The sequence below is a fragment of the Lepidochelys kempii genome, chromosome 18, assembly GCF_965140285.1.
Source record: "Lepidochelys kempii isolate rLepKem1 chromosome 18, rLepKem1.hap1, whole genome shotgun sequence".
NCBI classification, from domain to species: Eukaryota; Metazoa; Chordata; order Testudines; family Cheloniidae; genus Lepidochelys; species Lepidochelys kempii.
The window spans coordinates 9,757,206-9,773,400 of record NC_136397.1 but is presented as its reverse complement, the minus strand read 5'-3'; the positions used below and the strand labels follow the sequence as shown (position 1 = coordinate 9,773,400).

At 47.6% G+C, this 16,195-nt stretch overlaps 1 protein-coding gene across 1 annotated transcript; it reads left to right on the top strand.

Moving 5' to 3' along the window:
- The first annotated feature begins 7,779 nt into the window (after positions 1 to 7,779).
- LOC140900212 (uncharacterized) lies at positions 7,780 to 9,180 on the top strand. The gene is made up of 2 exons (XM_073317069.2): positions 7,780 to 8,009; positions 8,663 to 9,180. The coding sequence occupies exons 1-2, from the start codon at positions 7,799 to 7,801 to the stop codon at positions 9,178 to 9,180; spliced, it is 729 nt and encodes a 242-aa protein (XP_073173170.2). The 5' UTR covers positions 7,780 to 7,798.
- The last annotated feature ends 7,015 nt before the right edge of the window (positions 9,181 to 16,195 follow it).

Here is a 16,195-nt window from a genome sequence, read left to right as displayed (position 1 = left end):
GAGTGAGCTGTAGCTCACGAAAGCTTATGCTCAAATAAATTGGTTAGTCTCTAAGGTGCCACAAGTACTCCTTTTCTTCATGCATAGTTGTTCCTATAGCAAGTTTTTAATGTGAACAGGGATTTTTTTCCAGAGAATTATCCTAGACAAGCCTTACTATAGTTTATAGTACAAATTTCAGGGGATAAAATCCCTTGTTCACACTCATTAAGGAAACTCTTAGCAGCAACTGTGTTTGTGACAAGTTCAAATCCTTTCACAGTCTACTGTAGCAGAGACACAGGACTTTTGACTAAAGACTGGTGATGTCACAGGGTGACCGGCTCCTTTAAGAGATAATGGGCCCAGCCAATCTGTGACTCACTTTCAGCTCTCCTCCCTAGGTAGGAAAAGCTACTAGGGTTAAATCCAGAGGTGAAAGTAAGCCGGTCCAGTCCAGTCCAGCGTACCGGCAAGAGCCAGTACGCCGTGCCGGACTGGACTGGCTTCCCCGGTGGTGATTTAAAAGGCCCAGTGCTCCTGCCACTGCGGGGAGCCCCAGCCCCTTTAAAGCGCCACCGGAGCTCTGGCAGCAGGGCTCGGGCGGGGGCTCCCCGCAGTGGCCGGAGCACCAGGCCCTTTAAATCCCCGCCTGAGCCCGGCTGCCGGAGCCCCGGGGCTCCGGCAGCCGGGCTCCAGCAGGGATTTAAAATGCCCAGAGCTCTGCGGCGGCTGGAGCCCCGGGCCCTTTAATTCAACCCTGAGCCCCGGGGCTCCCAGCCACCTCTGCAGCTGGTAGCTCCAGGGTGATTTAAAGACCCCAGGGCTCCCAGCCAGAGCCCCAGGACCTTTAAATCGCCTCTTCCGGTTGAGACCATGCCCCCACTCAGGACTCGGGCGTACTGGTAAGTCCTTTAAGTTACTTTCACCCTTGGTTAAATCAATAATAATCAGTAATAAAAGAAAAGCTTCCAGAGAGCCAAGGGAGGAGAGAAGGAGACGGGGAGGGGAGAATACCTGCTTGATGCTGTGGTGTTCTTCACACTCCCCATGATGACTGTGGGCCCCCTGAATTAAGTGAAAGAGGGGCTCTGTGAAGCAGGTCTGGAACATAGCTACTGTTGGGCTGGGGGAAGATGGTGTTAATCACAGAGCAGAGGGCTGTGGGATTCCTGAACCAAGGAGAAGGGTTTGGGACTGAGAAGCCAAACAACATAATCTGAAAAGAGTTAGGTCCTGATCCACAAAGATACTTTGGTGTGTAAATCTTGGGTTCAGGTACCTAAATCATAGTTTTAGGCTCCACTGTGATCCACAAAACTCCTACTGAAACCAGTAGGCACCTAAACTCATTTGGCACCTCAGTTTTCAGGGTAAAAGTTCGCTTGGCACGTAAGGGTATGTCTACACTACAAGTGCTACAGCAGCACAGCGGCAGCTACACCCCGCTAGTGCATTGCAGACAATTGCTGCAGTGACAGAAAGGGTTTTTCCATTGCTGTAGTAAATCCACCCTTTTGAGAGGTGACAGCTTGGTTGATGGAAGAATTCTTCCATTGACCTAGTGGTGTTGGCTTATCTACGTCTCAGGTGTGAATTTTTCACGCCACTGAGTGGTGTAGGTAGGTCAACCTAAATTTTAGAAGCTGAAATTAAAGACTTATCTACACCTGAGTATGCACACTGCTGCCTCTAGCCAGGTGTCTGAACACCTATCACCTGCCTAAGACCCAGATCATTTCGCAAACAGGCATTTGTCTGTCATGCACAGAGCCTGATCTGGTATTTGGTCCACTCTGGAAAAATACTTAAATATTCATTGGACCAGAGAGAGAAAGGGAGAATGACTGAAGTCCAGTGGTTAGGGCCCCCCCGCAAGAAGTGGGAGTCCCAGGGTCTAGTCCCCCTGGTCCAATCACTTTTTAATTATTTATCCACTGTGGAACAGTTTCAACAGGAGCGACTGAGGAAGCCCACATCAGATTATCCCATACCTCAGTGGTTAAAGTACTCTCGTGAAAGATGGAAAACCACTGTTGAAATCCTGACTCCACCTCTGACAGGGAGGGAGGAAGGAATTGAACCTGGGTCTCCCACATACCAGGTGCATGCTCTACTATCATGCATCCACAGGATTGGTGCTATGTCCTCAGCTTCGGAACAGTCTCTTGGAGGACCCCCTTCAATGTGCCAGAGCCCTCAAGAGTTCTCACCATTCCTTCAAGGTAGGCCACATGACCTCACTGCCTCCTAAGACTGCATCTCTGGGGTTTCATCACTCCTGCTTCATACCATGAGCTCTGTTCAGTGAATCCAACTGAGATAGACCCTTGGTAGAGACTTGTAAGACGTGTAAAAGGCACCCTAGAATAGAGAATTAAGGGGACACAGCTGTTCAACAGTGCAGATTGTATCCTGGGGAACGTCACAACACCTACCTACCTGACTCCATGAGACAGGTTCCCATTCATGGATCTCTAGGTGCCTCTGTGGAGCCCAGACTTAGGTGCTTATCTGGGTGGCGTTATCACCTCCCCCCCCCATCAGCATATCCCATTGGCTATCTTAGGAGGCTCCCCGCCTAGCATGCCGACTTTTGTGGCCTGCATTGTAAGACTCCTGTCTTTCCCCATTCATTGTATAGTGAGCCTAGCTGCCTAACTCAGGCTTTGTGGATCACAGTGTTCTTCCTGTGACTTTCTAGGCACTGTAAAGTTAGGTGCCATGATACTGAGCGTTGCAACACTAAAGTCACTTAGTGGATCCAGGCCTTATCTTACTTGAATTATTCTGGTCTCTGAGTGAGTTATTGCAAAAACCACAAGGTTGCTGAGGGTGGAGCACCTGCAGGACCATGCTGTACTTAAAGGGGATGTCCTCTAGGACAGCACTCTGCTACAGGCTTCTTTTTCTGGGTCACCAAATCTAGTTTTTAGTCATCAAATTTTTTATTTCTGAACTGGATCCAGGAACATGGACCTTCTAGAAATTAAATCAGATAAATAAAACAAAAGAACAAGGCCATGACTAGAACTCAAAAATATCCCTGCTGGGTTTGCCAAAATTTTCCAGAGGTTTCTGTTGTTGTTTTTGAAATTGTCCTTGTGCCATAAAAGTTTTTGATCTAAAACAAGAATGGAAGATTTCACTATATTTAGTTTATTCAACACCCTCTCTCCCAGAAATTGCTTAACCAGCCCTGTTAGCAGTGATGTTTATCTCATAAATATTATAAGCACATTTTTTGCCATTGAAATGCATTAGATTGCACCAAATAGCAGTCAGTTTAAAAAAACTTTTCCTGGAGGAGGGTATCCCAGTCCCCCTATAAGGGAATATTTTCTTCCCTTGCTGCAAATTTATTCAAAATCAAACAACATTGCCTTATCCTTATTATACAAAATAGCGGTGTGTACCAAGTTACTTGTGAAAATACCAGTAGGATCTGGCAGTTCTTTCCCCACCCAAATAAATAAGTGTTTTCTAAAACCACAGATCCAATGGTACATCCCAATGTGCCAACTCCACCCTCCATTGCTGAGCACCATCAGCTCTGGGAAGCATCACGAGAAGATGCCTGGCGCCTCCAAATGCCTTTTTTCCCCAAAAATCAAATTCCAGAAATCAATATTTTAAAATAACCACAAAATGCAGTCTTCTTCTTGGCAAAAATAAATGCTTGACACAGGCCAATGTGCAGTCTCACTTCACACTTACTCATTTTCAGATGTTGTAGGCTCACTGTAAAGCTCTGTTTCTTTGAGGGTGGAGGAACAGGGGTTGAGCATTTGGATTCTGAGTGAGGTGCACTTTATTAAGGCTCAGATTGCTGTATAATGGATCTCAATGTATATGACAGCCTTGTATCAGGAACCTGATGTACAAAACTTTTTTTTAGGACATGGTTCTAAATTGTTCAGTGTAATACTTTCCAACATCCAGCTTCCCTTTGAGAATTCCGTCTGCTTCTTTTGAATACTGGAGTTGCTGAGTGATCAGAGAGGGCACTGGAAAACATTATCCATTAACAATCTAGAATCCATTCCACCTCCTGGGAGAAATTAATGTAGACTGGAATATGTCCAAAGGCAGAGTTTTCTCTCCATTGCCACAGTTACTTGGCAATTAGATCCTTTCAATGCAATATTGACTGTTTATTATCATATGAATTTAGGGTGATGTTTAGAATATGCTGTTTGAAAAACATCTTTTTGCATTTCACAGTCTAATATGCACTGTGTCCTTTTCCCCACCTTTTAGCCTGTTTTGTGAGCAGAATACAGTATATATCTGTAAAAGAACAGAGGAGGTTTGAGAGCAGGCAAGTCAGAAATCCTTTCAAAATCCATGTTTGCCTTTAAGTTAGCACTTACCCCCAAAGGGCCAAATTCTGACAGAGTCAGGCATCAATTCAGAAATGTACTTAAGCATGTGCTTAACTTTAAACATGTGTTAAATCAATGGGACATCTCATATGCTTAAAGTTAGGCATGTGTTTAAGTACCTTCTGATTAGGTCCCTCAGTGCAGTGGTTCTCAACTAGGGGTCCAGGGCCCCCTGGGGGGCCTCAAGTATATTTCAGGGTGGCCTCCAAGCAGGGCCAGCAGCATTAGACTCGCTGAGGCCCAGGGCAGAAAGCCGAAGCCTCACCACGTGGGGCTGAAACCCAGGTCCCCGAGCCCCGTCTCCCAGGGCTGAAGCCTGAGCAATGTAACTTCATAGGGGGCCCCTGTGGCCTGGGGCCCAGGCAATTGCCCTGCTTGCTACCCCCTAACGCCGGCCCCAGCTTTTATATGCAGAAAACCAGTTATTGTGGCACAGGTGGGCCGTGGAGTTTTTATAGCTCGTTGGGGGGGCCTCAGAAAGAAAAAGGTGGAGAACCACTGCCTCAGTGCATAAGTGCCCACCCGACAACTCAAAGCCAGTGGGTACAATGTATCTACAGTGATTCTTCAATAAATAGAGCCCTGTGCGGAGACAAAATTTGTATCTGCATTCGACCCACGATCAACAAAAATGATCCATGGATATCCATATCTGCGGATTTGCAGGGCTCTATCTATAAGGCCATTCTGCTGACCCTCTATGACAAGAGTCATTCACAGTTGATATGGGGCAGGTCCAGTTTTGGGGACTTGGCCCCCCATACATTTACCTGCATATGTCCTTTATCTCAGTAATGGTCCCTTATGCACAGCCTCTCCCCACCCCCACCCCATTATTCCTGTAAGGGATGGGATGAGGAGTTATTCAAAGGACTATTCACAGCCAAAATATAGGTACTGTTTTATCAGCTCTTACTTGGGGGATTGTTACACCAGCATTTCCCTCACACTAGCCAGAATTTAGGATACATTCTCCCTCCTCTTAAAATACAGGTCTATGTTTTTAAACTATTTACACGGTCTCCTACTTTTGCTGCATTGGTGGTTTATTCCAATACTTTCTGGTTAAGAAATTCCAAGCAAATTTCCTTAATATCTGACTCTTCCATAGGATGAGTACATGGCCCCTTATTTTTGTATTTGGCACTGTTTCAGAGTCCTGTAGCATCTCTCCTATCTATTCCCTTTAGCATTGTATTGACCATTACCTACTCTGCTACAGATTTAATTTCTCTGATATTTCATGAATCCCCTCCTATGCACAGATTATTTTTTCCAAGAGCAGCAGTAATCTGCGTAGGACAGGAGTGTAGGAGGCATCTGCTTCACATGGTTCACACAGCCTCAGCACTAGACCCCATCCCACTGGGTCTCCATTCACAAAAAAGAACAATCTCTGCATGAGTTTAAGGAGAATCAGATTGGGGCAAAACAATTCTATTCCACGCTCCCCACCCTCGTTGAAATTTTTCACACATGCTTCATGTGCAGCCAGAAGCCAGTAAAATATTATTCAATTTTTGTCATTATCTTCATGGCAATGGGCAAGTAGATTTTATGCCTGGGCAAATACATTTTTCACAACAATTTTGCAAGGCTGATGTAATCTTCATCAGTAAGCTGTATTAATAGTTACAGTTCTCAGGTAAGGCTGAATGAAGTGGAACTTTGGAAAATGGAATAACTTCTACCACAGCTGGTTGCTCATTCTGTTTCAAGTTGTTTGTGCTATGATTGTGAAGTTTGCCCCCAAACACTCAGTTGGAAATTGCATGCATGTGGAAAGACTGATCTGAGTGTTTGCAAACTCATATGTTCAAAGATAGGTTTCAGAGTAACAGCCGTGTTAGTCTGTATTTGCAAAAAGAAAAGGAGTACTTGTGGCACCTTAGAGACTAACCAATTTATTTGAGCATAAACTTTCATGAGCTACAGCTCACTTGCTCAAATAAATTGGTTAGTCTCTAAGATGTTCAAAGATACCGCTTTTTCTCTCTCTCTGGTATCTAAGCACCAGTATGATGCTTCTGACTTTATTTGAGCTGTACTGTGCTGTGATAGCTTTTGTGGTTTGTTTTGTAGTAAAAAGAAGACCATATTGATAGAGCTTTCCTAACAAGACTGCAAATGGACACAAATTTTTCAGTTCTATAAATTAATCTTTTCCATTGTTCCACATCAGTGGCTAATTCCATACACATTCTGACCAGTGAACCATGACTCCGCTGTTAAAAAAGAATCTAGGCTCCTGTGATTCTGTTGACTACTATACTGGTAAGTTCCAAAGGAAGTACAATGTGTCAAGGAAAATGTGAGGGAATGGAAAGTTTTGTTTCTATCTGGTGCATTTAATCAGCCTCTCCTTGATTCTTTTTTAATGACAAGGTATACTCAGTGAGCAAGTCTGAGAGAAGTTCTTCTGAGAACTAACCTCACTTTGGCTGTTTCTGAAATGCCTGGCCTCTTAAGCAAGCAAGTGATTTGTAAGTACAGACTAATATATTAGGTAGCCATCTAGGACAATACTTCTAAAAAGAGCCATTAGTCCCAAAATGCACTTCTCTGGCTGTAGTTTCTAATTGTGTGGCAGTCCACCACTGACGGGGTATCCCTGTTTCTCCTTAGTCATGATGGGGAGATCACAAATGTGCCTCAGAATCGTTCACCTATCTGCTCCAGCACTTCATGTGAAGCACCACTGCAGGATACCGTCCAGGGGCTTGGCTACTCTTGCGAGTTACAGGGCAATAAGGGAGCCCCAGCCACACTAGCTCACTCCCCGTCCACACTGGCAAGGCACGTAGAGCGCTCTGTCTCCGCAGCTATAGCTCTGCTGGTCTCCACCTCGGCACGTGGAATAACGTTTGCTGCACCACTACTGGAGCGCCACGGCACCAGGGTGGATGCCCTGGTCTGTTATTGCGCTGTGGTTGGCCTCCAGAAGTATCCCACAATGCCTGTGCTAGCCACTCTGGTCATCACTTTGAACTCTACTGCCCTGCCCTCAGGTGACCAACCATCAGACCCCTCACCCTTTAAATTCTCTGTGAATCTTGAAAATCCCCTTCCTGTTTGCTCAGCCAGGCGTGGAGTGCTCTCAGCAAATCTTTCCAGGTGACCACGCCTCCACGCACCAGGCGAGCCCCAGTATGGAGCAATAGCGAGGTGCTGGACCTCATCAGTGTTTGGGGGAGGAAGCTGTCCAGTCCCAGCTGCGCTCCAGCCACAGGAATTACGATATCTTCGGGCAGATATCAAGGGCCATGATGGAAAGGGGCCATGACCAGGATGCAGTGCAGTGCAGGGTTAAAGTGAAGGAGCTGCAGAATGCCTACTACAAAGCCCACGAGGAAAACAGCCGCTCCGGTGCTGCCCTTGCGACCTGCCATTTCTACAAAGAGCTGGATGCGATACTTGGGGGCGACCCCACCTCCATGCTGAATACCACCATGGACACTTCAGAGGCCAGTTCAACAAGGCAAGAGGAGGAGGAGCAGCAAAGCAGGAGCGAGGGTGCTCCGGCAGAGGAAGACACCCCGGAATCCCTAGATGCATGCAGCCAGGAGCTGTTCTCAAGCCAGGAGGAAGGTAGCCAGTTGTGGTGGCCGGTGCCTGGGGAAGGACAAACACCAGAGGAGGTTCCCAGTAAGTGGCTTTTATTTTGGGAAGGAAGTTATTCAGTGCGGGCTCTTGGGGCGAGGAGGGTTAGGGCTGCATGCATGCCTAGATGCGGAATAGGGCGTTGATGTGCTCTCTCACATAGCAGTAATTGGCCTCAGTGATCTCTTCAAAGGTCTCAGCCAGAACACTTGTGCAGGTTTTTCAGGAGAGCCACTGTTGTCCTCATCCCAGTAAGGCTAACTTGTCCACGCCTCTGTGCCGTGAGGGGCGGGGGGACCATTGCTGTACACAGACAAGCATGTGGACCAGGGCGGAAGCCGCATTGCAGTAGAAGACCCTCCTTTGCTTCCCTGGTCACCCTCAGCAGCGAGATATCTTCCAGGACAAACTCCTGCTGAAAATGTGGGGACAGTGTTCAGTATAGGGGCCCCCTGCTGCTGTTGGCTCTCCCAAAGGCTCAGAAACCCAGAGGACAGTACAGCTGTGAAACAATCAGTCACGCTTGACCCTGTGCTTACTCACCATTTTGGGGCTCCCATGGGTTATGTGCGCTCGCTTTGGGACAGGCAAATTATGCTATTGTGCAGACTGTGCTTGCCCTTGAGTACGGGGGAATCATTGCTCTGTCTGGTGTGAACAATGCTGCCTCTGTTAAGTGTTGCATTTTGCCTTTACAGATGCAACCTTGAGATCTCAGCCATCCATGTTGTCAACGGCCGAGAGGCTGCAAAGAATCAGGAAGAGGCCACGTAGAAGCCATGAAGTCATGCAGCATTCAACTAATGAAAATAAAAAAGAGCAGGAGCGGCGGGATAGTGAAAGGAGGGTCCGCCAGCAGAATGCGGCTCGCCAGCACCAAAGCACAGAGCGGCTGATAAGCATCATGGAGAGCCACGTGGACTTGATCCAGGCGCTCGTAGCCATGCAGGCGGAGCACTACCGCGCCCGCACTCCCCTGCAGCCCTTGAACCAAAACTCTTTCCCTTGTGCCACCATGTCACCTCCAAACCACTTTCCCCAACACCCAGGTTCTTACCGCCACCCGCTGCCTCCAACACCTGTAGCTTCACCACCCAGCCCTGAAAACTACGACCCTTACCCACTGCCCTCAACCCCCATCACCATGCAGTATAGCCATCCTGAAGTGCAGCATGCATTGCACAACACTCCAGACAGGACATACACAAATCTGTGATTATACCGTTCCCCACCCCACCCCACCCCCTTGCCCTTTGTGTTTCCCAAGCAATTGTGTTGTGTTTCTTTTCAATAAATTGATTTTTTGGCTTTGAAAACATTCTTTATTATTGCAGAATGTAAAAGAAACCTTAGCCCAGGAAAGCAACAGGCACTGCAAGTCAGTGTATCATATGTAGCAAACAGAGATTCCTACCGGACTTCACTCCCATGCAGGGCACCACACCAGATATTACTGTTGGCTTTCAGCCTCAAATTGCTCCCTCAAGGCATCCCTAATCCTTGCAGTCCTGTGCTGGGCCCCTGTAATAGCCCTGCTCTCTGGCTATTCAAATTCAGCCTCCAGGTGTTGAACCTCCGAGTTCCATGCCTGAGTGAATCTTTCACCATTCCCTTCTCAAATGTTATTGAGGGTACAGCACGCGGATATAACCGTGGGGATGCTGTTATCGGCCAGGTCCAGCTTCCCATACAGAGAGCGCCAGCGACCCTTTAAACGGCCAAAAGCACACTCCATAGTCATTCTGCACCAGTTCAGCCTGTTGTTGAACCACTCCTTGCTGCTGTCAAGGCTCCCTGTGTAGGATTTCATGAGCCATGGCATCAAAGGGTAAGCGGGATCTCCAAGGATCACAATGGGCACTTCGACTTCCCCTACGGTGACCTTCTGGTCTGGGAAAAAAGTCCCGGCTTGCAGCTTCCCAAACAGGCCGGTGTTACGAAAGACATGTGCGTCATACACCTTTCCGGGCCAGCCTGCATTAATGTCAATGAAACACCCATGGTGATCCACAAGCACCTGGAGAACCATAGAGAAATAGCCCTTCCGATTAACGTACTCAGAGGCTAGGTGGGCTGGTGCCAGAATTGGAATATGCGTCCCATCTATCGCCCCTCCGCAGTTAGGGAAACCCATTTGTGCAAAGCCAGCCACAATGTCATGCTTGTTACCTGGAGTCACGGTTCTTCTGAGCAGGATGTGATTAATGGCCCTGCAAACTTGCATCAACATGATTCCAACACTCGACTTCCCCACTCCAAACTGGTTAGCGACCGATCGGTAGCTGTCTGGAGTTGCCAGCTTCCAGACTGCAACAGCCATCCGCTTCTCCACCATCAGGGCAGCTCTCAATCTCGTGTCCTTGCGCCACAGGGTGGGGGCGAGCTCCCCACACAGTCCCATGAAAGTGGCTTTTCTCATCCGAAAGTTCTGCAGCCACTGCTCGTCATCCCAGACTTGCATGACAATGTGATCCCACCACTCAGTGCTTGTTTCCCGAGCCCAAAAGCAGCATTCCACGGTGGCAAGCATGTCTGTGAATGCCCCAAGCAAACTCGTGTGGTTTGCGTTACTCAAGTCGATATCGTCGGAATCCTCGCTGTCACTTTGGATCTTGAGGAATAACTTGACTGCCAAATGTGACATGCTGGGAAGACTCATCAGCATATTCCTCAGCAGTTTGGGCTCCATTCCTGCAGATGGAAAGGGAAGATAGAGTGCGCAGTACAAAAACCGTTGAAAGGTGGTGCCAAATTTGGATGGCAGCAAAGGGAATGCTGGGATGCGAACCGATGCATTATGGGGCGTTGGGACAGGACCCAGAATGCCCCGCACTCCCCGCCCCCTTCCCACAAGCCACAGCGCCAGACTGGGGAAGGTGCTCTGTGGGATAGCTGCCCACAATGCACTGCTCCCAATGCCGCTGCAAGTGCCGCAAATGCGGCCATGCCAGTATGCTTGCAGCTGTCAGGGTGGACAGACTGCAGCACTTTCCCTACAGTGCTGTACGAAGGCGGGTTTAACTCTCAGCGCTCTACATCTGCAAGTGTAGCCATGCCCCAGGGCACATTTGCAAAGGATTCCAAGGCATGTCTGGGAACAACAGGGGCTCCTAATATGTGACTGACCACTGCTGGGGTGAAATAAAGCAACTCTTTGACAGTGCACAGGAACACTACATAATGCCAAAAGGAAGATAAGTTGTGTGGTTAAGGCAATGGATTGGATCTCACGGTTCTATTCCTCCATCTCAGATTCTCTCTGTGTAACATTAGGAAAGTCACTGAGCCTGTTTCTCTATCTGTAAAATGGGGATTATGATATTTATTTTATTTCCACTCATTCCTTGTCTTATCTATTTAGATTGCAAGTTCTTCAGGGTAGAGACTATCTCTTGTCAGGGGTGGCCAACCTGTGGCTCCGGAGCCAAATGTGGCTCTTCAGGAGTTAATATGCGGCTCCTTGTCTAGGCACTGACTCCCGGGCTGGAGCTACAGGCGCCAACTTTCCAATGTGCCAGGGGATGCTCACTGCTCAACCCCTGGCTCAGCCACAGGCCCTCCCGCCATTCCACCCCTTCCTGTCCCCTCCCCTGAGCCTGTTGTGCCCTCGCTCCTCCCTCTTCCCCCCCCTCCCCCAGAGCTTCCTGCATGCCACAAAACAGCTGATCAGGAGGTGTGGGGCGGGAGGGGGAGGTGCAGATTGGCGGGGCTGCCGGGGGGCGGGAGGTGCTGGAGCAGGGCAGGGGAGGAGGGGAGCTGATGGGGCGCCGCTGACATATTACTGTGGCTCTTTGGCGATGTACATTGGTAAATTCTGGCTCCTTCTCAGGCTCAGATTGGCCACCCCTGTCTTATGTGTTTGTACAGTGGAGCTCTGATCTCAATTGGGCCTCTAGGTACTACTGTAATAAATAAAAATCATAATGTTTATTATCTTCTCTTACTTTAACCACATTTAACATTTTTATTAATGACCTGGAGGAAAACATAAAATCACAGATCAAGTTTGCAGGTGTCACATAATTTTAAGGAGTGGAAAATAATGAAGAGGACAGGTTACTGATTCAGAGTGATCTGGATCGATTGGTAAACTGGGTGCAAGCAAACAATATGTATTTTAATGTATTTTACTATGGCTAATCATAAATATATACACCTAGGAACAAAGAATGTAGGCCATACTTACAGGATGGGGGATTCTATCCTGAGAACCAGTGACTCCGAAAAAAATTTTGGGGTCATGGTAGATAATCAGCTGAACTTGAGCTCCCAGTGTGATGCTGTGGCCAAAAGAGCTAATGCAATCCTGGAATGCATAAATGGGGGAATTGCAAATAGGAACAGAGAGGTTACTTTACCTCTATATTTGGCATTGGTGCGACTGCTGCTAGAATACTCTATCTGTGGGGTTGAGTGTGGAATTCAAAACCATTGGGTAGCTTTGTGAGTATCTTTGAAACACCATTTTCACTCTTTATATTTCCAAGAAGCACTGATGTTCTCAGCCTCAAGCCAGCCAGTGTCACTGGTTTACAAATTCTGAGCAATCAAAACCACAGAACTGTCCCTTTACCATAGCTAGAAATGGAGGCTCTTTCAGCGGTAAATTGAATTTCAGAATACAGTGGGTTTATGAGAAGTCCTCATGAAAGCTCATATGCTTTTAAATTGCTACAAGCTTAAAACAAATAAATAGCTGATGTGGGAAGCTGAACCTCAAAAACCTAGTTTTATTTCTTTACATAGGAAGAAAAATGAAAATTCCATTAACTCAAAAAAGTTTTCTGTAGGACCTCTGTCACAAAGCCAATAAACTCTTCCATGCAGCTTCCCTGACCCATGCTAAGCACTGGAATAGAGACCACAGAAAGCATTTCACCATGCATTCCATACATGCAGGAGGATGAAATTAAAAGCATGTCATGTCAGACCACAAATGCTTTACAAAGTTCTGGCTTAATGTGAAAAGCACTTCATAATGCTAATAAAAAAGTATTTATCCTTTTGCTTCCTTAAATACAGTCAAGTTTACAGGGAAAGCACGTGGATTTTATAGTCGCTGGTTGCAAGATCAAAAGCCCCGTTATTAATTGCACATGAATCTGACCTTGCAGAACTATTAAGCTGTCAACTGACATCATTGTTTGTCTCCTTTGTTTATATTCCTCTAATTTTTAAGACACTCTGTGCCTGACCCTAAGCCCCTCGGAGCGCATTCAGTTTTTCTTGTGGTGGATGATCCTATATCATCATGTGAAGGAGATGTATGCAGTATACTAAACCTTGATCCAATGGAACTGAGCAAGGTGCTGCCTCTGGAGGTGGTGAAACAGCTAATCCACCATTGTTTTCCTCTCTCTTCAGTCCGGTGCTACCGATATCTCCCTCTTCCCCCAGCCCAAAGATTTCTGCTGCAACTGAACCTGGTGACAAAAGCCAGAGCTTGAATGTCTTGTTTTCTTGTGGTTGTAATCAATGTACAGCTGTGTTGAGACATCCATATGCCACTGGATCTTAATTAATCTTTAGCATCAACTTCTTACCTGTTGATGTTGAAATAAAATAATAATAATAAAAAATAATATCTTACATTCATGTAGCACCTTTTCCATTCAAAGATCTCAAAATATCTTTTAGATGTAAGTAGCATCTCTGCTTAGCAGATGCAGGAACTGAGTTACAGAGAGGTTGAGTTGGTTGCCCAAGCTCACACAGCAAGTAAGTAGCACGGCTGGAAACAGAATTCATCTCTCTGGGCTCTGAGCTTCTTCCCGCTAACTGAAGTCTTGCTGGTCAACTTGTCTCCCCGGTAGACTCCTGCAACTCTAAAGATCTGATTCTCTGTTGCTGTGCACACGGTGCAGGCATTTACACCAGTGCAAAGGGGATATCAGATGTTACCATTCCAATGTAGTAGCATAGAAGCCGACTTCATGGGTGCTCTGGGGCTGAAGCACCCATGAGGAAAAATTGGTGGGTGCAGTAGCTCCCTGCCGCAGCTCACCTCTGCCTCCGCTCTGCCTCCTCCCCTGAGTGCGCCGCGTCCCCGCTTCTCCCCCTAGCTGCCAGCGCTTGCCCCTGCAAAACAGCTGTTTCACGGTGGCAAGCTCTGGGAGGGTTGTGGGAGGAGCAGGAACGTGGTGTAGTGGGGAAGAGGCGGGGCCAGGGCAGGGATTTGGGGAAGGAGTCCAAGAGGGGCAGGGAGGGGGCGGAGACTTTGGGGAAGGGGTTGGAATGGGGGCGGGGCAGAGGTGGAGTTGGGGCGGGGGAGGTTGAGCACCCACAGCACACAGTGTAAAAGTGCACAGCAATAGGAATCTGGTTCCTACCTATAACTCACTTTCCAATCTCACAAATCCCTGCTGCTAATAACATTTATCCATCTTGCCCTCTGTCCTCCTCATTTCCTCATCCTGCCTTATGGGTCCCAGAAAGATGGCTTCCTTAGCTGCCTGTTGAGGTGCATCCTTTACATGTGACCATAGCCTGAAGTCTCTTCTCTTGGGTAATGTTTAAACCTTGATTCCATCCTGTGCTTCCCTTTGCTTTCTTCAGTTTTCACTCTTTTTTAGTACAGCACCATGTCAGTGTCAGGAATTTCCCTGAACAGAGACTCCCATTTCCTTTCCTCTTTATTCCAGCTGTCTATCTGTTGCCTTTACATTAGTGTGCTACACAACAGAACTGGGAAAACTCATCACAGTCTTTGTTGTCAACAACACCACAGCATTCCCAACTGAATTTGTTTCTGTTAGTTAAGAGAAAACCAGTCACTGGTAAAGGTGATACTAATTACTGCCTCACACACATATATTGCCTTTCATCTCTATACTTTCAAAATCAATACACAAATTATATATTGATTATTATTATTACCAGGGAAACATAAATATGCATGGCTCTTTTCAGACAAATCAAAAATAATACAGAGACAAATGTAACAAGATCACTTCACCCAGCCCTGAAATGTATACACCTCTGAGGAAGAACACAAGAGCTGTTTTAACAGAGCAAAGGAATTACTTTGCAACAATGTAGGATAGAGGAAAAAATCCTGTAACCAACTGAAAACTGCAAAAGGAATTTAGGGAAGGACTGTGTAACTACCCAAGTGTGAATTGCCCCAAGACGTTAGGGTTAACTAGCATCACATACTCTCCGCAAATAAGTACTATGAGATGTTTAATGGCTCCAAGTGAGAAGTGCTCCCCGACTTTTTTCAGGTCTCATAATAAAGATGGCACTTTCAGTAACACAGTACCCCTTACATCAGGGGTTGGTAAACTATGGCCTGCGGGCCGTGTCTGGCCCATCAGACCTTTTAATGTGGCCCTTGAGCTCCCGCGAGGGAGCGGAGTCGGGGGCTTGCCCTGCTCCACTCTTGCTATGGCTCTGCAGGGCTCCCAGAAGCAGTGGCATGTCCCCCCTTCAGGCTCCTATGCATAGGGGCAACTAGGGGGCTCCGCATGCTGCCCCTACCCCATGCACCAGCTCTGCAGCTCCCATTGGCCAGGAACCACAGCAATGGGAGCTGCAGGGGCGGTGCCTGCAGACGGGGCTCTGTACAGAGCTGCCTGGCTGTGCCTCCAGTAGGAGCCGGAGGGGGGCCATGCCACTGCTTCCAGGAGCTGCTTGAGGTAAGCGCTGCCTGGAGCCTGCACCCCTGACCTCCTCCCGTGCCCCAATCCCCTTACCTCGGCCCTGATCCCCCTCCTGCCCTCCGAACTCCTCGGTCCCAGCCTGGAGCACCTTCCTGCACCCTGAACTCATTTCTGGCCCCACTCCAGAGCCTGCCCCCTCAGCCAGAACCCTCACTGCCTTCTGCACCCCAACCCCCAATGTCATGAGCATTCATGACCCGCCATGCAGTTTCCATACCGAGATGCGGCCCTCAGGCCAAAAAGTTGGCCTACCCCTGCCTTACTTGGATGCAATATGAACTCCTGAAATCACTATCACCACCTCCACCAATGCTTACACATTTTTGGAGGTCTCCCATTCACAAACTGATCCAGCCAAGCCTTACTTACTTTGATAGGATCTCAGCAAATCACAGCAGAGGGTGGGATGGTGGCAACTATAGTTACATGCACAAAACTCTCTCCTTATTAAGCTATTGGGGGAAGGGGTAGCTCAGTAGTTTGAGCATTGGCCTGCTAAACCCAGGGTTGTGAGTTCAATCCTTGAGGGGGCCATTTGGGATGTGGGGCAAAAATTGGGGATTGGTCCTG

Bases quoted from the DNA above. Each gene is read 5' to 3' on its own strand.
- LOC140900212 (XM_073317069.2), top strand. From the start codon at position 7,799: ATGCTGAATACCACCATGGACACTTCAGAGGCCAGTTCAACAAGGCAA. The intron at 8,010-8,662 runs GTAAGTGGCTTT...TTGCCTTTACAG, and splicing joins AACACCAGAGGAGGTTCCCA to ATGCAACCTTGAGATCTCAG.